Genomic DNA, 25378 nt, shown 5'->3' with positions numbered 1-25378 from the left:
CCCGGGCGATCGCCCAGCTCGCCCCTCCCCCAAGGCCGGCTCTGCATCCCGGGCATGCATGTGGGCCACCAGACTCTACAAGACCCTGATGGTACCCGCCTGAAGCAGTACAAGACCTAAGATACCCAAACATGTAACTTGGGAACACAAATGGATCCAATGGTAGCTTACTAGAAGCTGTATTTAAAGCCCAGACTACGCAAGAAGTATCTGATGAGAAGACACGAGCTTACATTGTCCCCGCGGCCTATTCCTAACACCTGCATCTGAAAGAACCCTTGGTATCCCTGCCTGCACACAGGTGCAGGAAACAAAACATTACCCGCAGAAGCCACAACATGTTTACTTAGAATTCTCTCACTCAAACGTGACTACAGCTTTGCAACATCTAGAACCCAAAAGAGGAATCTGAGAGGCGGATCTAACACCAAACCCAACCTACGCGTAGCCTGACCTGAAACCCAACTAACCCACCACATAAATCCTTTGGCTAAGCAAACCCTTCCAGCCCCTGATACTTGAGCCCTACTCTGCTGTGCTACCAATGTATTAATCTGCAGGCCCAGAAGGGCGCCCAAGGTCAGGCATTCGTTTCTAGATGTAGCTTGTTGCCTCAGTTCACAGCGGCTTGGATAGAGGCGGCATTGCAACCCCCCAGTTGCTATGATGGGCATTTTTATGGAAGAAATGAGTCTGAACACCCACGCTTGAAGAGGTGAAGCTGAAACACCGGCTTTCCCAATTTAGAAAAATATACATGTCACACTACCACCCACGGGTCAGGCACCCTTTTTTGGACCCGCTCTGCGTTGAAATGCCCATATAAAAGCCAACTAGCACATTAATGAGGATTGCCAACCTTTGCCTCTTACTCCCCCTGTTCCCTGAGGAATTGGAGCACTTAGGACGCCTGTCCTGGCAGAGTGCTGCCACTTTCCCTTCCCGTGCTGAGAGCATTGTTGTGCACGCTCCCCTGCGCAGCACTGAATAGAGCTGCACGCAGCATGTCTGTTATCTGGATGATGAAGCGTTCCATGCATCATCCTTTTTGGCAAAGTGCTGTGGGGTGCAGGGCTACCACCCACTCTCATATTGTTCCACCACCCGACCTCCAGGTCACTCCGGGGTTGTCCTGCCATTCTTCTCCACGTTCCCGCCGTTGCCATACAGTCCCACAAATGACATAGGGTTTATAGCGCTATGCCATTGTTGCAAATGAAGTAGGGGCATTTGTCAGTTCTGCTTACTGACCCAATTACCTTTATGCCACTGGACAGCAGTCCCTTGTAACAACTTGCTTTCTTGGCCCAAGCATGTAGTGTTCCTTGTGCCCGCGCTTAAGGCCCAATGCTGGGAGTCACTCGGGGCAGCACCTGCACTTAGAGTATGCTGCTTCTGGGAGCTATACTTTGGAGAGGGATGTACTTGCCTTGCCGTGAAACATGTCTGCCATCTCACTCATAGCCTTGGGGGCTGCAGCTGACAACCCCATGAGGAAAGGTGTACACCCTGGCATTAATGGACAATACCTCGAAATGGGGGGAATGGGGAGAGAATGGGGAGAGGTCACTGGAGGGATGTGCACAAAAATGTGTGTCTTGTTCCTCAGCTCCATTTTTGACCAGTAGGGGATCCCAGAAGAAATAAACAGTGACAAAGGAGTACAATTGGTATCAGAAGAGAGGTCCATTAAAGGTCCACCACGCCACTAATCAACACACTGCCTTGTACCATCCTGCAGGAACGGGATTAGACAAGCACATGAACTGCTTCCTGAAGGGGTGCGTACAGCTTGTCATGGCCAGTTCCCTGGCATGGAAGGAGGTGCTCAAAGAGGCCAGCTCCGGCATTGACCCACTTGCCATCTTGAGGGGCAGGCAACTCTGCAGTCGCCTATACTGTCTGTGTTGAGCAAAGATGAGGCAAGGGATGTGGCCATGGAGTATGTACTCGAGAAAGTGAGAAATGAACCTAGGACATGCAAGCAACACCACGTCCATCGCAAGTCGGTGAAGGCTCTTCCTTTGATGTTGGAAGACTGGATCTGAGTAAAAAAGACAATGCATGTGCTCAAAAGAATGCCCAGGTTCCACCCACCTGAGTGGGTTATTGCTGTCAACAGAAGCAGTGCTGTGTAGGAGAACGGGAGATCTGATCTGATCAGATCCCGCCATGTTCGTGCTTGGTACCAATGATCCTTTCTCAGGGTTTAGTCGAGAAATCAGCAGGGCCGGCACTAGTGAAGCAGCAGGAAACCACGCGTGTCTGTAAGCCACAGACACTGATGAAGGTCCCAGTGCAAAGATGACCCGACGTAATGTATTGACTTTGTCGATTGCTGGGCCCTTATAGCAGACCCTTGCTTCAAAGAGCCTGGGTAAGGTTATAAAGGGAAGGCAGGGTCTGGGGTAGGGAGCAGGGAAATAGTCTTCAGAGAGGGCACTATCTATTTGCTGTGCCGAGGCGCTTTCCTGGTTATCCGAGTGCATACAGGAGAGTGCCTTACTAAAGCACTTTCCAGGGTATGTTCAGATGAGACAATGCACTGGCGTGTTCCAATTTTGACAGAGTCTATAACCAGAGGCGCCATTGCGTTACCTCGTTGAGTGTTAAGGTTTATTCAAAAAGTGGAGTGTTAACCAGCTTCCTGAACCTCTGGTCCTCCACCGTTCTGCGGGAAGTCAGAGGGTCCGTTCATAGTTTTGGAATTTAGCCGAAAATGGTCTATCTGGTCCTGTGATGTGACTTCTTTCTCTAGAACATCCATTTTGTAGCACCTTCTCTCCCACAGTTTCTTGTCACTGGAGATGGAAGGCTAGCTATAGGAATAAAGGTCTCTTACCAAACCTCTGGCTCCACTTGCCTCTTATGTCATCCCAAGGTGTCTCTGGGTTGTGGCGGTCATAAGCGTCATGCTAATGGCTGATCTCAGGTTTCCTTTCAGAGCACCAGGTATCACGATGATCTGAATGCCTGCAGTTTGGACCCATAAAGAGTCGGGCAGCTTCTCGATTTGCAGAAGTCAAAACTGTTACGAAATGGGAATTGAGGGAAAGGATGGCTGTCAACGATGGGGAATAATCTGTACTAATCCCTGCAGCTCAGTTCCACTCCTCTGCGTGTCCTGAATGGTGACTGTAGAGTATTACACCAAAGATCCTTTCCTAACGCTAACAAGTTAAGGTACCAGAATAAGTAGCCAAGCTCAATGGACAGTTAATGCAGTAAATGAATACTGTGACGCGTATTCAGTAGAAAGCTGAACTAGCCTCTATGAGCCAGGCCCCTGATCCTTCCCAATGCATGTCAGAGACCGGCATTTTCCGGAGATTGATAAAGAAAACCCCAATTCCAATTAATAGTTCATGGAGTGAAGTCTGTCCAGGACACAGCAACAAACACCTCTATCTGACAACACGTGTACTCTTAAGGCACTGGGATAATTGCACTGTGAGTTGCTGAAGTGTACACCTTGCACACATTCACAGATAATCGAGCAAAGAATGGGGCACATGATGGTGGATCCTAAGAAGTACAACAGAGACTTTATTCGCAAAGGTGACGTGCATTTGCCAGGGGCTATGTGCCAGGGCAAGTGATGTGCTGGCAAGCTCTCGTGCATACATAAGTGTCGGGTGATATGCTTCTACCAACCATGTTGGTGCTGAGAGTTCATTTCACACTGAGGGTCCAAAACAAAACCTGATATTGTAAAATGAGTGAAAAAATAGTGAAGCCTTTCTAGCACTATTTGAAGAATAGAAGTCCAAGATTGTCACCCGAGGTTCATAGCACTGCTCTCCCCCTTTCACAATGCATAAGAGGGTCCGGAATAACCCTTTCATGCATTGCGCTTCCCCCTGCTCCCGATGGAAGCGGATGCCGGGATCCTTTCCCTTTTCATGTATGTCACAGTGCATCTTGTTTACGACGCAAGGTGCACTTCTGACATGCATGCAAACCCACCCTTCCAACTCTTGCTTTGTGCACTTGAGCACAGGAAAGGAAACATTACTTCTGACCCAATACGAGAAGACGATGAGTTAGTGCTTCCCATTACTTGAGCGCATAAATGTTTTGTGAATCTGGCAATTTGTGTTTCCTTACAAAAAATATGTCCATCACATACCCTTTTAAGATCTTTCCCTAGTTTGACTAATCGACAAGCAGGAGAAACTTGCTGCCTAACCTCATGGCAATGAAGGTTACTTCTCGTAAGGGGTGCTGAGGTGTTCCATAAATGATATCTGTGCGTCACCAACGTCCCTACTGATGAATTGCACCATTTTTTTATTGTGAATAGTTTTGTGTTTAAAACACGCACCATTTAAATCACCTGTACCACAAATACGAGTAGTGTTCCTAAATAAGATGACGCAATTGTCCCATGGATGCTACTTCTGATTTTTTATTGGAGTGGAGATGCCAACAAACAAGGAAATATAAGGGAAATGGTGACGTGATCAGCATGCATTCACCTGTGTTTCGGCTGCTGCAGTTATTGGTTGGGGCACCGGGAGGCGCTGTCCACCAATGCGAGAGGAAAACACAGGAAGCGGCTTACAAACCACGTGGTACAAACACATCAGAAGCACTGAGAGGTTGGGTGGAAATGTGAGTGCACTCTGCCTGAGCTTCAGTGAAGTAACCCCTTTGTTCAGTCCCGCTGACAGCTGAAGCCTTCTATTGCGGCTTGATAAACCAGGACTTCCCTCCCATGATGTCTGGGACACCGAGAGGCTGCGACCCCCGAGCCCCTCTGCTGCTCGTCGCTGCAATGCTGACAGTCTGGGGAGCCGCTTCTGGGCAGCTCCGTTATTCCATTCCCGAGGAAATGAAGAAAGGCTCTTTTGTGGGAAACGTGGCTCTGGATGTGGGGATGGACCCCCAGGAGTTATCAGAAGGGGGAGCCCGCATCGTGTCCAGAGGTAGGAGGCAGTATTTTACCTTCAATGCAAATACCGGGCGCTTATACACCAGTGAACGGATTGATAGAGAAACTATCTGTGGACAGACTCTAACGTGCCTAATCGGCGTAGAGATTATTTCTGAGAGCATTATAAAAGTCTATGCATTGGAATTACAAATTAACGATATTAATGACAATTCACCCACGTTCATCACTGATGAAATAGTGTTACCCATAAATGAAAACACAGCGCCAGGAGCACGATTTGCTCTTCCCGAGGCACACGATGCAGATGTGGGAGAGAATTCTCTTCAGAGCTACCAGCTCAGTGCAAATAAGCACTTCACACTGGGTGTGAAACAAAGGACTGACGGGACAAAATCTGCAGAGCTGGTGCTGGAGAAATCCCTGGACCGGGAGGAGCAGGAAGTGCACAGCTTAATCCTCACAGCCACTGATGGGGGGGACCCGGTCAGGTCGGGGACAGTGCGGGTACAGATCAATGTCTTGGATTTCAATGATAATGCCCCCGTTTTCAATCAGTCTATTTATAAGATCCGGGTAAATGAAAACTCTCCCATGGGATCTGTTATTGGGACCATCAGAGCTACTGATATTGACCAGGGCACAAACTCCCAAGTAACCTATTCCTTTAACAAGCTGAAGGAAAATATTTTGCAAAAGTTCAAACTGGATTCCCAGACTGGGGAAATATTTGTAATTGAAAATCTTGATTTTGAAGAATCGCAATTATATGAATTTGAAGTTCTGGGGAGTGATGGGAGTCTGTCATCACTCTGCAAAGTTGTAATAGAGGTCATTAACGTGAACGATAACAGACCAGAGATTTTAATGTCGGCTGTGGTCAAACACATTTCAGAGAGTAGCCCACTGGGCACAGTCATTGCATTTTTAGAGGTATTCGACAGGGACGAGGGAGAGCATGGGAAGGTGACATGTTCCATCGCTTCTCAGCTTCCCTTCCAATTACGGAATTCACTTGGGAGTTATTACAGTTTAGTAACTGACGGGATTTTGGACAGGGAGACGGTCTCACAATATAACATAACAATTACCGCCACAGACAGAGGAACTCCCCCACTGTCTAAAAACGAAACCATCATCCTTCAGATTACAGATGAAAACGACAACCCACCAGTCTTTGGTAAATTGTTGTACAGCGCCCACATCAAGGAAAATATACCTCAAGGCACTTCCATTTTCACTGCCAAGGCAACAGACTTGGATTGGGGCAAGAATGCCAGGATCAGTTACTCCATCGTTGATGGACACATTGGGGATGTGCCATTGTCTTCCTACATCTCCATTAATTCTGAATCTGGCGTTATCTATGCACTTCAGTCCTTCGACTTTGAAAAGTTCAGAGACTTCCAGATCCAAGTGAAGGCCCAAGATGGCGGCTCTCCAGCTCTGGCGAGTAATGTCACTGTGACATTCTTTATACTGGATCAGAATGACAACACCCCTGAAATATTATACCCCTCAGCCGCCACGGATGGCTCCTCTGGGGTGGAGATGGCTCCTCGCTCCTCTGAGCCGGGGTATCTGATCACTAAGGTGGTGGCTGTTGATGGGGACTCTGGGCAGAATGCCTGGCTCTTCTACCAGCTGCTGAGGGCCACAGACCAGGGCCTGTTTACTGTAGGTCTCCACACTGGGGAAATCAGGACCGGCCGCCCTATTATGGAGAAAGACGCCATTAAACACTATCTGGTGGTGTCAGTGAGGGACAATGGGCAGCCTTCTCTCTCTTCCTCAGTGACAGTCACCATAGTGATGGCTGACAGTATGCCGGAAATGCTTCATGACGTCAGTAACCCTTCAGCTCCCACAGACATGGAGTCGGACCTCACGCTGTATCTGGTGATCGCTGTTGCTGTTGTTTCCTTCTTGTTCCTTTTCCTGATCATTCTGCTTGTGGCCATCAGGCTTCATCATTGGAGGGAGTCCCAGCTCTCTGAGTCATCAGGGGTTAATTTCCATTCACTTCCCGCCTCTCAGTTTTTGGGGGTCGATGGGGTCAGAGCTTTTCTACAGACATATTCTCATGATGCCTGCTTAACAACATACTCGGGAACGAGCAACTTTAAGTTCCCAATTTCAAGCCATTCAGACACCATTACAGAAAACAACATTTCTGAGAAACAAAGACCTCTCCTCATTGAAGATTTTTTAGGTCCCGGGAAGGAAGACCAGCTCTTTACTCAGGTAAATGTATGTATTGTGTCGTATATGCATGACCCATTGGCTTCTTATCATATGGACTGTGACTGTAAGTTGAATTTACGCTCTGTGCACACTTTTTGAATACTTTAAAATGAACCCCAGCTGATGTTAAATGCACGAAAAAAGAAGTATAAAGAACTCGTCCCCATACCTGTTATACTATTTTGATTTAACTGATGTTATCTATGTTTTGAACCACTCCCACTGCCTGTGATGTCCTGGGAAGAAGGGAGCAGCACTTGGCATTAATAATCAGATCCTCATCATTGTCGGTCCCAGGCTCCTGCTCGCTCGGGGTGCCTCTTCCGCTGCCTTGTCTATGTCCCGAGTGTGGCCCCATCTCAGTGCAAGGAGACCATGCACAGGGTGGTGGCGTGCGTTACAGTTCCTAATGAAAGATGGAACATCTGCTGACTGAAAATGAGAACTCGAAAACCAGGAATGCAAAAAAAAACCGCAAGTAGCACACAGTTTAAAGTCAATATTATCTCGCTAAAAGTTGCCCAAACTGCAACTGAGGCAAATCTTGTTAATTGTCGCTTGCGTGCTATAGTATGTTGTTATAGTTTGGTTCCATTAGGTGCCATCCGTAAAGCACAAGTCGCCATTTCTCTGGCTTCTTGGCACTGACAGTTTTGCTGACGGAAGAGGTTGTTTGGTCAGTGCTGTGTCCCTGTGGTAGAGGGGTTCTGCTTCTTCTATGACACCTCAAAGTAGGAAGTGAATATGCCTTTGTGTCAGGGGTGGTCTGGCTTTAGGTCCTTCCTTGGCAGTTGTTGGTTTGTGTCGGTGTAGGTGTGTTGACACAATAGACTGCAGAAAAGACAGTCAACACACTTATACTCTCTGCTTGGGCACCGAAGAGCCACAGACATCCACACCCTAGGAGACCTGGGTGGGCCTATGGGCACTCTTTTCTGGTTATTCTATGGTTTCATATAGGTATGTTAGTGTTTTATAATGTATTACTTGCAGCGCCGGCTAATGGGCCGGCTCTCACCGGATCCATGATCTGGCATCAGTTCTCTAGCTGGATCTCAGGATCTGGCTTGCCTCTGCCCCAGCCCTGCCAAACAACAGTGCACAGTGAGCTCGCACACGATCTAATCTGCTCTATGAGAATGCACAGTGTGCTCGCACAGAGCACATTACATCACCGAGGCCCAGTGACATACCGAGGGGGAGCAACTGCGGGACATTTGTCAGTGGGACACCTGCCCCATTGGGCACCTCAATGAGGGTGCCCAACAGTAAAGGTGTCCCGCTGTGTGCTGAGCAATTACAGACCAGCATGCTCATTTTTCTGGCAACAGGACACCTTACCCTTTGTGAGCGAGAGTGGTGTCCCACTGCCAGGACAATGTCCCAAGGAGCTTCGGGCAGCCGAGGGGCTGTCACGTTGCTCATTGTCAACAAAACATTACAGTGTGAGCCATTAGGCACTGACGGGAGGTATGGGGGACTATTAGCAGGGACGTTTGTCTTTACAAATGTGAATGGGAGGGAGTGATAAGGGTGCATAATCTTGCATGCTTTTTGAAATAATGGCTATGGCTTTTAAACCCAAGGGACATTTGTTAGGCTCACTTTGAATGCAGGAGGGGGAGAGTAAAACGAAAGCCATACTCGCATTGCTCAACTTATTTCTATGACAATGTATATAGTGTATAATTAGTTTACTATGAAACCCTGGTTTATTATGTAATGTGGTTTGCCTCTAAGGCATTGCTACAAATAGAGTTGTATTTAAGCACATGAAATGCAAAGCAAAATAATAAATACGTACATCAACTAAACTTGGGAAGATGTGCTTATTTGCTTAAATTGTCCACATCCCGGTTTCACCAAAGTGTGTGATCCTGGGCAAATCATGTAATCACAATGTGTCTTATCTGCAGCTCTGTAAGTGATTCTGATTCACTTCATAGCTTATATTAATGTATCATGCTATTATAAACAAAAGCCTAATGACAATAGAGTTGCTCCATATATAATATTAGTGCAATTTAGATATGTTGCACCACAAAGTTATTTTCCACTTGGCTTACTGATGGCAACTTATTCTAAAGTCATTTATGGCGCCTCCCAAGTATTCTCTTTTTTCCCTTCCCCTGCACTTGCGCGATCTATATGTCACCTGGCCTAGTAAGATCATTGGGCCTCATTCCAAGTACGGCGCTAACCAATGGCGCTATTAACGCCTTGGTTGACGCCGTACCCGGAACGGCAGCGCCTTGGTGGATGGCGGAATCACCGCCCCATTCCAAGGTTGGCGGGGCGGTAATTCCCCATTCACCAAGGCTCTTCCCCATTCCCAAATGAGCCCCCATAGGGCTCAATGGGAATGGGGAAGATGCAAATAACGGTGACCGTTCATTACGGTCACCGTTATTGGCTTGGAGGCCCCTTTGCGCCCTCGACTTTAACACCTGCTCAAAGCAGGCGTTAAGGGCGAGGGCGCAGAGGGAACTCGGAGTATGGCGGTAAGGGATTACCGCCACCGGTCTCGTTACCGGTGGCCGCTATCCCTTACCGCCATACTCGGAATGAGGCCCATTGTCTCTGTCTTCCCTCTGTTCCCCCCTCCCTTGCCTCGTCGTGCCTTGAAACACTTGTGTATAGGCGTGTTATAAATGCCATACCATATAATATCATTTGGGGGGGAAAGTAGCAGGACTTTTTTCGTAGCTTGCCCCCCACTCTTCAATGCTGGATACCCCCCTGCCGAGGACAACCCCCAGGTTCGCTGAGGGTCAAAGACCCTGTGACAGAGCACAAAGGCTGGGTAATGTAATCTGCTCTGTGGAGCACACAGAGCAGATTACATTATTGAGCCTGCAGTGATCATTGCCTTTCCCAAATAGATTCTGGTATTTGTAGTCTTGAAACGATGGCTTGAAAAGTCCATGAACCATAGTAATGTACACAAGTGCATATCTTACTATGGTTTGTGTACTTTTCAAACCATGAAAGAAATTACGCCATTTTTAATCTATTTCGAACATCCTTTGATCGGAGTTCAACTACCAGCACCGCCCCCTCTGAGCTCCGCCTCTTTGGAACTCCGCCCCTCCTCTAAACTCCGCACCCACCCCGCCTCTTGTGGGATCCCCCTTCACATTTTTTCCATTTCCACCACTGGTCACACGCAATGAACGTTGCTGCTTTGAGCCGATAATGGAGGGGCCACAGAATACATTGCAATAGAAATTACCTCTACCACACTCCCATCCCCTAGAATACTCAAAATGGAGAATTACTTGGTACAGTAAGACTTTCAGTCTCCCAAAATCATCAGCGAGTCTTCAAAAAGTCACCAATCCAATTGCCTTTTGGAATTCTTGCCATGTTTACCCAAGCTGCCACCACTGATGATCACACAGTTGCGCCACAGCATCCACTCTACATCTCTGTCACGGTCTATGCCCCCCACCCCCTTACCTACTTTGGATCCTATAGCACAAATTCCCGTGTTTCATGACGTATTGATCCCTGCTCTCATTTACTTAATTTCAGTTTAATGCATTTGATGTCATGCAAGGGCAGAGGAACAAATACTTTTTTTATAAACCCTGTGTTAGATTCAGGTGTTCCGCCTATTGATACGCGAAGGAATCCTTTTTACCTCCGTGCTGTTTAAATGAGTAGTCAGGGGTACCTTACGTATTTGTTGCATGTACATATTTTTAATGAAGAACGTTTTGAAGTTGTTTCTGCGAGCTCGTGCTGCGTGGCTTCTAATTTCACTGTGACCCACAAGGTGTCGCTGTTGCCCAACAAAGGGAGGGAGCCTGCGCTGGTGAGCCACTGGCGCCTCCCGCATTCTCTCTGCACACTCACTCTTGAGAACAGCAGAGACTCGAGCAGAGCGAACTCCCGCATCGTCCAGCTTTAGCAGGAAGCCCCCAGATTCATTTCCCAGGTCCAGGTTTCGGGGATTCATAACTGCTTTTATTCTTTCGTCAGTACTGGAATAATCTGGGAAGACTGGACTTCTCAGAGCTGAATACAGACGCGAGCAGCTCAGGTCATGGCTGGAGTGGGAGCGCATCACGGAGGAGCTGTGCTGAGGGGGAGACGGCAAGTGCTGCTTTCTTTGTTGTGTTGCTGCCTCTGTGCTGCTGTTTCTGCACAGATACAATATTCAATTCCTGAAGAAATGAAGAGAGGGTCCATTGTAGGAAACCTTGCCAAGGATTTGGGGATAAACTCGAGGCATTTGTCTGACAGGAAACTCCGTGTTGTTTCTGCAGCTGAGAATCAATATTTCACTTTAAATGCAGACACCGGGACCCTGCACGTGAGTGAGAGAATAGACAGAGAGGAGATGTGTGGGGAGGCCCCCAGCTGTGCAGTAAAACTGGAGGCTGTCGTGGAGAACCCCCTGAATGTTGTCCCTGTAGAAATCATCATCAAGGATATAAATGACAACACTCCGAGATTTCTAGAAAAATCAGCTGATTTAGAAATCGCAGAGTCCACGTTGCCAGGAGCCCGGATTTCTCTTGAGAATGCTCAAGACCCGGATGTTGGCATCAATGCCCTGCAGACCTACAAAGTGAGCCCCAACCCGCATTTTGTCCTCAATGAAAACGTTCAAAAAGATGGCTACAAATCTGTGGAATTAGTGCTGGAAAATGCCTTGGACCGAGAAAAAGAAAGTCACCACCATTTAATCCTGACCGCCTACGATGTGGGAGATCCAGTGAGGTCCAGCACCGTGGACATTAATATTAAGGTGCTTGATGCCAATGACAACTTCCCAGTGTTCACCCAAGAGACCTACAGAGCCGCCATCAGTGAAGGAGCAGCAAATAACTCACTGGTGCTGCAGGTGAGAGCCACAGACAGCGACGAAGGCTCCAATGCAAGGGTCACCTACTCTTTCAGCAGCATAGCCGACAAGGCCGTGAATACATTCAGCTTGGACCCTGAGACTGGCGAAATTAAGGTCAAGGTGCCTCTGGATTTTGAGAAGATCAATTCTTACAAAATGGCAGTTGAAGCAAAGGATGGTGGGGGACATGTTTCTCGTTGTAGGGTTATAATAGATGTTACTGATGAGAATGATAATGCTCCCGAGATAGCCATTACATCCGTGACCAATCCACTCCCAGAAAACTCCCCATCGGGCACAGTGGTGGCGCTTATCTATGTTAAAGACCAAGATTCAGGAGCTAATGGTGAAGTTGTTTGTTACATTCAAGAAAAAATACCCTTTAAATTAATATTATCCTATGGAAAACATTACAAGGTTGTGACTGCAAGGACCCTAGACAGGGAGACGGCCCCCGAGTACAATATCACAGTGACAGCCACAGACAAGGGGTCTGCTCCGCTAGCCACGAGAAGAACCATCCAAGTGCAATTGTCTGACATAAATGACCACCCCCCAACTTTTGAAAAGATGTCTTACCAGGTATATGTCACAGAGAACAATTCACCAGGTGCTTCAATATACCAGCTGATTGCAACTGATCTAGACTTGAATCAAAACTCTCATATCACTTACGCAATAAGTAATCACGTGGGAGACATGCTTCTGTCCTCCTACATCTCCATTAACTCCCAGACGGGTGTCATCTACGCCCAGCGCTCCTATGACTATGAGCAGCTCAGGGAGTTTGAGTTCCAGGTGAAGGCTCAGGACTCTGGCTCTCCTCCTCTCAGCAGTAATGTCACTGTGAAGGTATTTATAGTGGATCAGAATGATAACCCTCCAGAAATCCTCTACCCAGCGCTTGGGCCTGATGGCTCAGTCCTGTTTGAGATGGTGCCTCCATCCTCTGATCCAGGTTACCTGATAACAAAGGTTGTGGCCGTGGATGCTGATTCTGGACACAACGCCTGGTTATCCTATCACCTGCTTCATGCCTCAGAGTCCCCTCTCTTTAAGATTGGACTCCACTCTGGAGAAATCAGGACATCAAGAGCCTTCCTGGAGAAGGATCTTCTCAAGCAGAAAGTGGTCATCTTAGTGAAGGACAACGGGCAGCCTCCTCTATCAGCCACCGTGACCCTGAACATGGTGTTGGCAGAAAACATGCAGGAGGCGCTCCCTGAGCTGAGCAACCAATCACGTGACTCAGAAGAGCAATCTAATGTAAAAGTCTACTTAGTTGTAGCTTTAGCTTTAATTTCGTTTTTATTCATTTTATCTCTGATGCTTGTGGTGATTGTCAAATGCCGAGAACCCGAGGAACACACAACGCTCAAATCTTTAAATCCTGCCCTTTATCCACACCTTGACCCACGATTCACCTCCAATTACCAAAATGGCACCCTGCCACTGCCCTACTCTTATGAGGTCGCTGTGGCCCTGAACTCTGGGCAGAATGAGTTCACTTTTCTCAAGCCAAGTCAGGAGGTTTCAACGGATATTCTGTGCTCAGTAAATGATTCTGGGTTAGGAAGCGACTCTCTCTGTGCAACTTTTGATGCTGACGTCTTGAAACAGGTGAGACATGCTTAAAGTTCCATAGGATTTCTGAATGTGTTTGTCTTGTAGATTTGTTAAATCAATTCAAAGACAAGAACAGTATTGATTGGCTTGCCTGACCATTTACTAACGCTGGATGTTGTGTCTGTTGCCCCTTAGATATTGTCACAAAGTGTGTGTGTGTGTTGGGTGTGTGTGTGTGTGTGTGTGTGTGTGTGTATATGCTGTTTGTATGTCCGAAATTGTACATCATACCCAATTTGTTTGATGTTTTTCATCACTTTTGTCACTAGCAGACAGTACTAGTTTACTGAATTGTCATATTGTGTTTTATTAAAAATGCCCATTAATAATCTAAGAGCCAACTCATTCATTTTCTTAACTAAAGTAGTGGCTTTTAATATAACTCAATGCCTCAAAGTGCCCACTTTATCATTATTATTTATTTTTGGTTTAAAAGTAATATGGAGATGAGACAATAATTGGCCAGGTGGTGCCGACGCATTCCTCATGCCTGCTTTAGCAGTACCCTATTTAACTGTCACTGGCAGAAGTACCTGTGAAATGACTTTTGTTTCTCGTGTCCATCATTTGATGCAGAAGGTATAAAGGTTCTTTTGGAAACCTATTGGTGAAGAGTCCGATTTAAGAATGGTTGGTCCGCTGCATCCCACCCGAGAGCAGTATTCATTCTATCACATTCAAGTGTACACGGCTATCCAAGGCAAATAATGGCTTGTGCGATCCACTCTCCACAGTGAGTGATTTGATCTGCAAAGAGCCTGTAGAAGTCAATTGATCCTTCATCAGTTGGGAGCACGTGGGCAGTGGATCACTGCTGGGTAAACATCCAGCCGTCCACACCAGGCAGTTTTGCCAGGTTACTGTTTCATCACTGAGGGACTAAAGCACCTGGTAATGAAACGCATGTAGTTAAATGTATGTAAACATTGTCGTTTGGTCGTCAAGCCACGGATTACTGATACCATGGAGAAAATGCCAGAGTACCTCGAGTAGCTAACTTGTTCTGAAGCATTAAAATTGCGCTCCGAACGTGTCCCACTCAACATCTTGTTGATTTGTCACGAGGAAGGGTGCTCCACAAGCACTATAAAGTGTCAGATGTAGCTATCCATTATGTTTCAGTGTTCACTGAAGCTGCTGTCTCGCCTGCTTCCAGCGGGATCCAGTTCAAAGTGTTGCACTAAACGTGCGTCATCTTTCATTCCGTGTTTTTATTTAGTGGAACATGTGAGTAGACATTAGTGGCATTCAGTTGTATGAGTATCATCACCACTAGACAAATAGCCTATTGTATTATATCCACACTGCACATGAGCGGTCGTGTCTTTGTGCATACACATGTGTTAGCAATGACATATTACACTTTGTCTCTTGATATGTATATCACTTCACTTCCTGTGGCCCTCCCGGACCGTATGAAGTTACTTGCACATGTTTATTACCTGCCCTTGAGTTGTGTGTGGTCGATGTATGCTGTTTACTTCACTCTGTTTTTTAAGTGTTGCAATTTATCAGATATTTACCATTTCGTTTTGACGTATGTCAAATGCCTCACTAGTAACTGGTCTCAGATTTAAAAGCAAAAAACTCACCGTTTCAGAGTCCCCCTGCTCCTGAAAATGAACAGAAAAGCTGCCATACAACATTCATTGCAACAAAACACAGAACTTCAAAGGAGTGTGGGAGCCCCTCTACTGAGAACGAACATGGGTCAAATACCCTGTTCTATGGAATTTCTTCCACTCAGGTGGGTCTACAACTACGTTTTAGCTCACTGACCCTTCACAGAGGAGAAATATCCATTTGCATATCAGTCTTTGCCCCACCCACAAAAGCAGTCCAGCACCGAAACGAAATGCAAGGCAATTCTCCCCTGAACAAAAGTACCACCAGCAGCCCCAGACATGTGTTTCGGCCTTGTTGGGCCTCCTCAGTGAGGTGAAGCTGAGCCTCCTTAAGGCACAGTGAGTCTGGGGTCCACCCTGGATTATCCTGGGTTACTTAGGATGAAACCCCAAGTTTTACAAAACTTACAAAGGAGTGTGGGAGCTCCTCTACTGAGAACAAACATGGTCAAATACCCTGTTCAATGGAATTTCTTCCACTCAGAAGAGTCTACAACCACGTTTTAGACACCACAGAACTGCATTGTGTGAAAATGAGCAATCATTAGCTATAAGCTGTGTATAATGTGCATCCCATTTGCTATGCTACACATACATGAAACAGTACTTATCAATGTGGCGTGTTTTGGATGGCAGCAAGAAGTTTGTTTTGTGAGATATAATGATTGGCTTTTCAGCTGATTGTGGGAAGTACTCCACATTCTTTTGATTATTACTTGCATGGCTTTACCCCATTTCTTTGGGATTCTGGCCTCTGTTGGTTCAGCTGCAGGGTCCGGGCTGAGGAGGATTACAGGGCCAACTTCCAATTTAATCCAGGACCTTGTTTGGGAATGACTCATTCATGGTGGGTGCACTGGGCTCCAAACTATATCCTGGGAGCCACCGGCCGCCTCTGCAGAGATATTTCAGCAGCTTTGATATTTAATGGCATATTTTCAAATTGCGGGCCAGTCTGGATGCTTGATTTTTCACTCTCACTAATTTGTCAATTTTTACTTTTCTTTGGAGGTCATAGTGCATCACTCTGCAGTAGATCAAAAAGCCATGGGTTTGGTAAACTCCCTCCAGTAGTTGGGCTACAGTAGTGGAAGAATTCGGCAAAGCTTGGATAGCTACAAGTTGGTGACTTTGACTACTACGAAAAATAATGTTTTTCTGTAGTGCTTCATGCTGGGTTTAAATGTTATGTTATGTTATATATATTTGTAAAGCGCACGGTCGCCCAGAGGCATCATGGCGCTGGTAGGGAAGCTGCGAGCTCAACAAGGACAGACGCGTTAGAACAGGGTGGTCTTCAGGGCTTTCCGGAAAGCCAGATGATTAGTCGAGGATTTAAGTGATAGTGGCAGAGTGTTCCAGAGCTTGGCTGCGGCAATAGAGAAGGCTCTGCCGCCATGTCTTTCCCGATTGAACCTGGGGACCTTAAGAAGGTTGGTTGTAGAGGAACGAAGGTCACGATCCGGGATATAGCGGGAAAATTTAGCTTGAAGGAATTCCGCTCCTAAGCCATGAACTGCCCGGTGGACAATGCATAATGCCTTAAACTTGACACGCTGTGCCACCGCGAGCCAGTGGAGACGGCAAAGAACCGGTGAAATGTGGGCGCCATAGGGGGACCCAGTGGCCAGTCTGGCTGCCAGATTTTGCATACGTTGGAGGCGTTGTAGCAAACCCGTACGTAAATGCTGAAACAATTAGGTATTCCTATTCATCATTGTTTCCTGGGGCTCAATATACCGACCTTGGAAGGGGGAGGTGCTGCTTGGGCCCTGGCAGTATTCAAACCTGTCTCCTGCGGCCAGAACCGGGGTGTTCTAGGCCTTACTGATCCACTTTACGGGTCTACTTTGGGATTGACGGGGAGAAGGCAGGTGCTTTGAATTAGCAGCTGTGTTACTGACCTTCACATTGGGGTTCCGGCTGTTCCGAAGGGGACACGGCAGGTAAATGGAGTAATAAGTATGAATAGGACATGCAGGATGGGGAACTCTGCTTAGGAACTGGTAAAGTTCTGTTTAACCCACTAAAGAGGTGCTCTGCGCAACTGGCGATGTCAGTCTGGCTCCATTATTTTTCCAGATTATGATACATACCCAAATGTTAGTGTTGATTAGTTTGCCAACCAACATACGTAAATGTTAAAGAAAAGGGGGTGCAGAGATTACCACTGGGATATTTTCTAATATGATTTGCTAGGCACTAACATTGGCAAGCTGCTTCAAAGTGCCACGGGAAGGTAATGAACGGAAGGCAGTGGTGGGGGTAGACAGGAGGGGAAGAGGATTCGAAGAGGAGGCAGTCATGTTTAAGTGTGTCAAGACTCATTCCAGGTTATCCCAGTGCATACTGACATTAAGGGACATGCCAACACGTTCACTGTGTACAGGGTATGCTCATGTAAGGCAGTCATTGCTGCTGTGTTTCAGTTCTGGCGGAGCCTACGACCATAGGATTTGTTGCTTAACCTGGTTATTTGTTGAAGGTATGTATGCATAGTTCTTTTTTAGGCGGCTTCCTGGACCTCTTGAGGTCCTGCACCTTTCTGAGGGAAGTGAAAAGGTCAATGTAGCTTTGCACCTTGGCCTGCAAAGGTCTTCTCTCCTTGGAGGAGTCTCCTGTCGTTGCAGGTAGATATTTCATGCTGGCCACTGCTCTCAGGCTCCTGATGGGAGCAGAGTATCTGATAATGTGTTTCGGATGTTCTGGCAATGGCTTCAATTTGAACCCAGGTAGAGTTGGGCGGCCTCTATATTTTGAGAAGACAAACGCTTACAAAATATGAATCGAAGATAATTATGGAGCAGGATTTATGGAGATAACATTTACATCATTAATACAACCCCTGATGGCTTTCCACTGGAAACAGTGATAGGATTTTTCTACGTTCACAACCAATATTCCGCAGACAACGGTGAGGTTGCTTGTCAAATGAACGAACATTTACCATTTAAATGAATGTCGCCTGCTGGTGAGTATTGCAGGCTTGCGAATACCAGCCCCCTGGAAAGGGAGTTGTTTCAGAGTATAATATCACAGTTTTAGCCATGGAAATTGATCTGCTCCATTAGGTGAAAGCAGAACTGTACAATTGCAGCTTTCGGACATTAACCACAACTCTCCAACCTTTGACAAAGCGATTGGTCAGGTCTCTGTGTCAGAGCACAATCCACCAGGACCTTCAATTTCAGAGGTAATTGCGTCAAATCTACCTGTGGGTGAACATGCTCATATCACCTATTCCTTTAATAGTGACAACAGTGAAGTACACCTGCAATTGTATAACACTTATATTTATAGTATTATATAGCGCTTTATGCTGGATTCCTCCCGCTTTTATGTGCTGTCATAACAGGAATTATTATTACCCTGTTTTACGGTGCTTGATGTATTAACCTTGAAAGTGTGAAAGGGTCACTCAGCCCTGTTGCTGGATTGAAACCTGCAAAGTGCATGCTGGCCCTGTGTCAGAGACCATTGCTTTACTTGTGAGCTATCCACCTGGACGTGCTACATCTTTATTAACTCCAGGATTGGTGATGTCTTCATTGAGCGCTTCCATGATCCATGATTATGATCTGCTGAGGGAGTTTCAATTGCATGTGCAGGCCTTGGACTCTGGACCGCCTCCTTTCTGGCTGTGATTTGTATTCTTGTTTTGTCTTTCAAAGCACCATAATAATGACTGCATTTTACTGCATCTCTTTCTACTCTCTCTTTCGTAGTCTTTGCCAAAAGAGTGATCTTTTTTGAGGCAGGTTCTCTAGAAATAACCATTATAGGTCTCTCAAGAGAAAGTGGAAATTAGGTTGTTTCTGTCCTGTGGACAAGAGTTCGGAGGGTGACAGCCTATCGTCCACAACTGTGCACTGTGCACCAACCAAGCCCAGTGTAGAGAAGCCCCTCACTGCTCACACTAGAAGAAATATGACCCAGTAGGGAAAAAGGTCCAGCACACTTCTTGCAAGGAAAACAAAGTTTTATTTCCACAAAAATAGAAATGCGCCAACAAAGAGCTCTGCTGCCACGAAATGTTCTGCGGAAATCAGTACGAACAACACTTTATGAAGGCAAAAGGTGTCATCAGTGACATAAATTATATTATGTACAAATCAACGTGGCTGGTTGATCGAGACCATATACATAGGCTACCTGCACCATAAGGGATGCCAGGCTATTGGTCCCAGCCCCGTCTGACCATCATCTTGCACGTGGGCTCCTCCTTGCGCGTCGTCAGGCATAAAGCTGCAACTAATTGGCAATTATGTGAAGAAAAACAATACTGGCTCTATCTCTAACCTGATATGCACCTGGTACTGGAGACATGGGCTAAGAGGATACTTCGAGGCCATTGCTTCTAACAAACTACAGCTTGATTCCAGACACGTTGGCGCCCTCCCAAGACTCCCCACCATTGTTTCAGCTATGTTGTTTTATCGCTCCCGGCACCTCGCAGCACAAATCACGTGAACTATAGTGAAAGCAACTGATCCCTGTTTTCAGATCTTTTCTATTGATTGGGGGTCTAACATTTTTATGGTTGTGGTCTGGGACTGTCTGGTATCTTGGAATGCTGGGAGTCTTGAAACTGGGGCTTTCAAGTTCAATTACTTAGAGCTGGATCAGAAAAGGTTGGAGGCTCGTGCCCTCCTTGTGGGATCGCTTTTCACAGTGAGCTCTCAACCCCCTCTTGGCCTTGCAGGGTGCATTCCTTCTAGGATACGAAATGTTGGCAGCATGGGACAATGAAGGGTCTATGAATCTCTGCAGCTCTGGCCTTCCTCACCAATGCCCAAATTACAATCTATTCCCGCCTGCGTCCACTTTATTTCTAGGTGTGTGACTCAGGCCTGCTGCACTGGCTTCAGCACAAAACTAGGCCTTGATTCCAATATGGCTGCTACCATCTCAGATGGTGTTTGATTCCCAATGTACATGTATATAGAGCAAAAACGTACACCACCCTCCCCACACTTTGGCCCATAGCGACACCCTCCTCCCCCATGTTAACTCCCCTAGCCTCTACTGCACATTCCCATCCGAAAGTGCTGGGGGGCCTGGGACGATCGTCCCTCCTTTCCACCACCAGCAAGGGTGTGGTATGTTGCTCTGTATGCTTTAATAGTATTCTGCACAGAATTAGTGTGAGCCAGGTCTATTATAATTTCCAACCACTGCTGGAAATAAAACTGAAATGCTATGAGAGCCCACTTCCTGTTGGGGGCAGTCATAGGGAGTGGCCAGAGCAATGGCAGAATGGCTGGACTAGAAGTCCTGGAAGGCAAGTGAAAGTCTTTTTAAAAGTGTAAAAGCATGGGGCTAAAGAAACACTGTTTTATAAGGAAGACTTGAAACCTGCACATAGCTCATAGCAAACCACACCCACATTACATAAGTCATAATATTACTATGTTGAGCCAAAACAGCATTATTGTAGCTTTCACTCCATCCCAAATGGAAGCCTATAATTAAATAAATACAAAGTAAAGTGAGCCTAAAAATCACCTCAGAGATTTGCAACTAAACTTTCAGGACTGAAACAAACATAGTGAATAAATACATGCTACTTCACCTGCTTGTAGTGACTATTTCATGCAGCATTATACGCCTTCCCATTCTTAATAACCTAACATTTCCACCTCTTAAAACACATGCCAAAGTCCATAGCCACGCCTATTTATACACATCTGTGTGATATCTAACGTTAATCACACTGTACTTAAATGTAATACAAACAAAAAAGACACACCAAGGCAGAGCTCTTCTGAATTTGAACTTCTATCTCTGAATGCTGGGACCACCTAATGTCTGCAGATCCAGTGTTGTTTGGCTGCTTGAGCATTGTTTTTCCAGATCCAGGTAGACATGTTTTGCTGGCTTCCAGATCCAGAGAATGATACCCTATTCCTGCACAGTTCCCAATACATGACAGTTTTTTCTGGACACAAGTGAAGTGTAACAAAACTTTGAGATTACAAACACCCATTCTATTTCATGGGGTGCGTTCTGTCCAGGACACACCCACACACATTTCACACCTTGTGGGTTGCTGATGGTTTAACCTGTAGGGGAGGGGTGGGAGGGGGAGTGTGAGGGCACCATGAGAGGTGCTCAATGAGTTACTGAGGTGGACACTGTAGGCCAGATTCACAAAGAAAACAAGCAAGCGAATATGAAGAGCAAAGTGTGTGCTGTGTTTTTCTAAGATTTGTCGCTTTAGTCAAAATGGTGACGTGTATCTCACTGAGGCCATGTGCCAGTGCAGACCATTTGCTGGCCAACTCCCTTGCATACATTAGTTTTAGATGCTTAGCTCATACCCCCTGATAGGGCGCTAAAAGCACATGTCCCTAAGAGGGGACCACAAAGAGCCTTTGATTGTGATATGTGTGAAAAAGGAAAAAAGCATTTCTAGTCCTGTTTGTAGGATAGAAATGTAAGCAGGCCCACTGCAGTTCATACCATTTCCCTGCTTTAAAAAAAATGATGAAAGTGTCTCGAACGGACTGTTAGTATGCTTTGCATCCCCTGCTCATGTTCCAAGCAGACGCCAGAGGAAGTTCCCCCTTTTCATGCATTTCACATCACATGTATAACTCCAGACATGCTTCAGAGGTGCATGAAGAGGAGATCAAGGCCCCCTGGTGTGACTGAACCCATGATGTGTCAATTGAGAAGTGCATGATGAAAAGTGAACTTGTTTCACGGATGTGAACAGGATGGGTTAGTGCGTGAGAAAATATGTTGCGTACTGGACCCAAGTATCCATTTGTGTTTGAACTGGTGCAGTTATCTGTTGGCACACTGGGTGGCGGTGTGCACCAGCTATAGAGAGAAATACAGGAGTGAGCCTGCAAACCACGGGGCACAAACACGTCAGAAGCAGCATGAGGCTGGGCGGATCTCCACGAAAATCGTATTGTGTATCGAGAGTCCGCGAAGTCTTTATTCCCGTCTGCATCACTCAGAGCTCAAACAGTGTGTGCGAAACCGAGGCACTCCCCTCCTGCCATGGCACAGACATCAAGAGGCTGCGGCCCCCGGGCTCCTCTGCTGCTCGTCACTGCAATGCTGGCCGTCTGGGGGGCCGCTTCTGGGCAGCTCCGTTATTCCATTCCCGAGGAAATGAAGGAAGGCTCTTTTGTGGGAAACGTGGCTCTGGATCTGGGGATGGACCCCCGGGAGTTATCAGAAGGGGGAGCCCGCATCGAATCCAGAGGTAGGAAGCAGTATTTTGCACTCGGCTCTAACAACGGCCGTTTATATATAAATGGCAGGATTGACAGAGAAAACATTTGTGGACAAGTAGTACCGTGCTTATTAAATGTACAGATTATTTCAAAGAATATCATGAAAGTGTATGCAGTGGAAGTAGAAATTAAAGATATTAATGACAATTCACCCACGTTTATCATTGATCAAATAACTTTACCAATAGTTGAAAGCACTGCAGTGGGAACTTTTGTTGTGCTCCCAGAGGCACACGATGCAGATGTGGGAGTGAACTCTCTTCAGAGCTACCATCTCAGTGCAAGTGATCACTTCACTCTGGATGTGAAACATAGAACCGATGGCACAAAATATGCAGTACTGCTACTTACAAAATCACTGGACCGGGAGGAGCAGGATGTTCACAGCTTAATACTCACAGCCACTGATGGGGGGCACCCGGTCAGGTCGGGCACAGTGCGGGTACAAATCAATATTATTGATGCCAATGACAACGCCCCGGTGTTCGACCAGCCTGTCTATAAGATCAGTGTGTTAGAAAATGTGCTTAAAGGAGCTGTTGTGGGCACTGTCAGAGCTACTGACATTGACCAGGGCACAAACTCTCAAGTAACATACTCCTTTAATAAGCCAAACGAAAATGTTTTACAAAGGTTCAAGCTGGATTCCAACACTGGAGAAATATCTGTGATTGAAAATCTGGATTTTGAAGAATCAGAAATGTATGAATTTGAAGTCCTGGGAAGTGATGCTATTTTGTCATCTCGTTGCAAAGTTCTCATAGAGGTCATTAATGTGAATGATAACATCCCAGAGATTTTTATGTCATCCGTCGTCGGGCACATTTTAGAAAGTAGCCCACTGGGCACAGTCATTGCTCTTCTAGAGGTGTTTGATGGGGATTCAGGAGTGCATGGCAAGGTTATTTGTTCCCTCCCTCCTCAGCTCCCCTTCCAGTTGAAGAAGTCTGTTGGGAGTTACTACAGTTTGGTAACTGATGGGGCTTTGGACAGAGAGGAGGTCCCACAATATAAGATAACAATTACAGCCACAGACAGTGGAACTCCCCCACTGTCTAAAACGGAAACCATCAACCTCCAGATTACAGATGAAAATGACAACTCACCAGTATTTGAGAAAACATCATACAGTGCCTATATCATGGAAAATATACCCCAAGGCACTTCTATTTTTACAGCCAAAGCCACAGATTCGGACTGGGGCAAGAATGCCAGGATCAGTTACTCCATCATTGAGGGACACATTGGGGATGTGCCATTGTCTTCCAACATCTCCATTAATTCTGAATCTGGCATCATCTATGCACTTCAGTCCTTCGACTTTGAAAAGTTTAGAGACTTTCAGATCCAGGTGAAGGCCCAAGATGGCGGCTCCCCAGCTCTGGCGAGTAATGTCACTGTGACATTCTTTATACTGGATCAGAATGACAACACCCCTGAAATATTATACCCCTCAGCCCCCACGGATGGCTCCTCTGGGGTGGAGATGGCGCCTCGCTCCTCTGAGCCGGGGTATCTGATCACTAAGGTGGTGGCTGTTGATGGGGACTCTGGGCAGAATGCCTGGCTCTCCTACCAGCTGCTGAGGGCCACAGACCAGGGCCTGTTTACTGTAGGTCTCCACACTGGGGAAATCAGGACCGGCCGCCCTATTATGGAGAAAGACGCCATTAAACACTACCTGGTGGTGTCAGTGAGGGACAATGGCCAGACTCCTCTCTCTTCCTCAGTGACAGTCACCATAGTGATGGCTGACAGTATGCCGGAAATGCTTCATGACATCAGTAACCCTTCAGCTCCCACAGACATGGAGTCAGACCTCACGCTGTATCTGGTGATCGCTGTTGCGGTTGTTTCCTTCTTGTTCCTTTTCCTGATCATTCTACTTGTGGCCATCAAGCTCCATCATTGGAGGGAGTCCCAGCTCTCTGGGTCATCAGGGGTTGATTTCCATTCACTTCCTGCCTCCCAGTTTGTGGGCATTGATGGGGTCAGAGCTTTTCTGCAGACCTATTCTCATGAGGCCTGTTTAACAACTCACTCTGGGAAAAGTCAGATTATGTTCCCAATGCCAAGCCATTCGGACACCCTTTCAGGAAACCAGAATGAGGAGAAACAAGGGCCTCTCCTCATTGAAGATTTTTTAAGTATTGGGAAGGAAGACCAGCCCTTTATTCAGGTAAATATAGTTATTGTGCTGTGTATGCATGGCTCATTTGCTTTTGTACAATGTTCACTGTGTTTTACAGAAATTGAATATAAAATGTTTGTGCAATACCACGCTGATTGTAATACTAAAATGCTATCAACAGCTGGCAGAACATTCATGAAAATGGAAAGAGCGCATCCCCACAAATGTTACGTTATTTAGAGTTACATAGTGTTGGCAATCGTTTAATGTTCTGAAGAACTTCTTTCTGCTCTGGAAATTCTAAATCGCCTGTGAAATTCTGGGAACATCCATTTGACTAAAGTCGAGAGGAAGCGGCCCTTGTCCTTAATCTGGAAAACCAGAGCTTGTAGAAAATTCATGAAAATTAAACAACTCCTGTTATATTATTTAGAGTTACATAGTGTTGGAAATCATTTGATGTTCTAAAGCACTCCCTTCTGCTTTGGAAATTCTAAATCGCCTGTGAAATTTAGAGAAAATCTATTTGGCTAAAGTACAGAGGAAGCAGCACTTGTCCTTTCCCCTACAATCTGCAGCCATCTCAGCCACACACTCCTCCTTTGCCTGCGTAGCACATCCCCTGCCTTGTCAATTTTTTGAATTTGTCCCATGTCAGTGCATGGAGACCTTGTACATTGCAGTGGTGTGCTGTGGTATATAAGGAAACTGCATTTAGCCGCGTTGGGCCTAAAAACATTGCAGGGCATTGCT

At 46.4% G+C, this 25378-nt stretch overlaps 2 protein-coding genes across 35 annotated transcripts in view; both read left to right on the top strand.

The window, feature by feature from the left end:
- LOC138582666 (protocadherin gamma-C3-like) overlaps positions 1–25378 on the top strand; it is a 1158828-nt gene that overhangs the window by 745299 nt on the left and 388151 nt on the right. Inside the window, exon 1 of one of the 34 annotated variants that reach the window (XM_069654157.1) lies at positions 4633–7138. The exons of 32 other annotated variants lie outside the window; for them this stretch is intronic. In XM_069654157.1, coding sequence (XP_069510258.1) covers positions 4718–7138 — 2421 coding nt within the window. In that variant the 5' untranslated portion in view covers positions 4633–4717. Of the gene's footprint in view, positions 1–4632; positions 7139–11019; positions 13614–25378 lie in introns of those variants that run through there. One more of the 34 variants, XM_069654150.1, reaches the window with a different exon arrangement.
- On the top strand, positions 22133–25291 carry LOC138582663 (protocadherin gamma-A6-like). The gene has a single exon (XM_069654134.1). It carries the CDS (start codon positions 22256–22258, stop codon positions 24863–24865), a length of 2610 nt encoding a protein of 869 aa, XP_069510235.1. The 5' UTR covers positions 22133–22255; the 3' UTR covers positions 24866–25291.

The sequence above is a fragment of the Ambystoma mexicanum genome, chromosome 3q (assembly GCF_040938575.1).
Source record: "Ambystoma mexicanum isolate Mex_15411 chromosome 3q, UKY_AmexF1_1, whole genome shotgun sequence".
NCBI classification, from domain to species: Eukaryota; Metazoa; Chordata; class Amphibia; order Caudata; family Ambystomatidae; genus Ambystoma; species Ambystoma mexicanum.
The sequence above is the reverse complement of the archived record's forward strand: the minus strand, read 5'-3'. Positions and strand labels throughout refer to the sequence as shown.

Excerpts from the sequence above, each read along its gene's own strand:
- LOC138582663 (XM_069654134.1), top strand. The coding sequence starts at position 22,256 with ATGGCACAGACATCAAGAGGCTGCGGCCCCCGGGCTCCTCTGCTGCTC.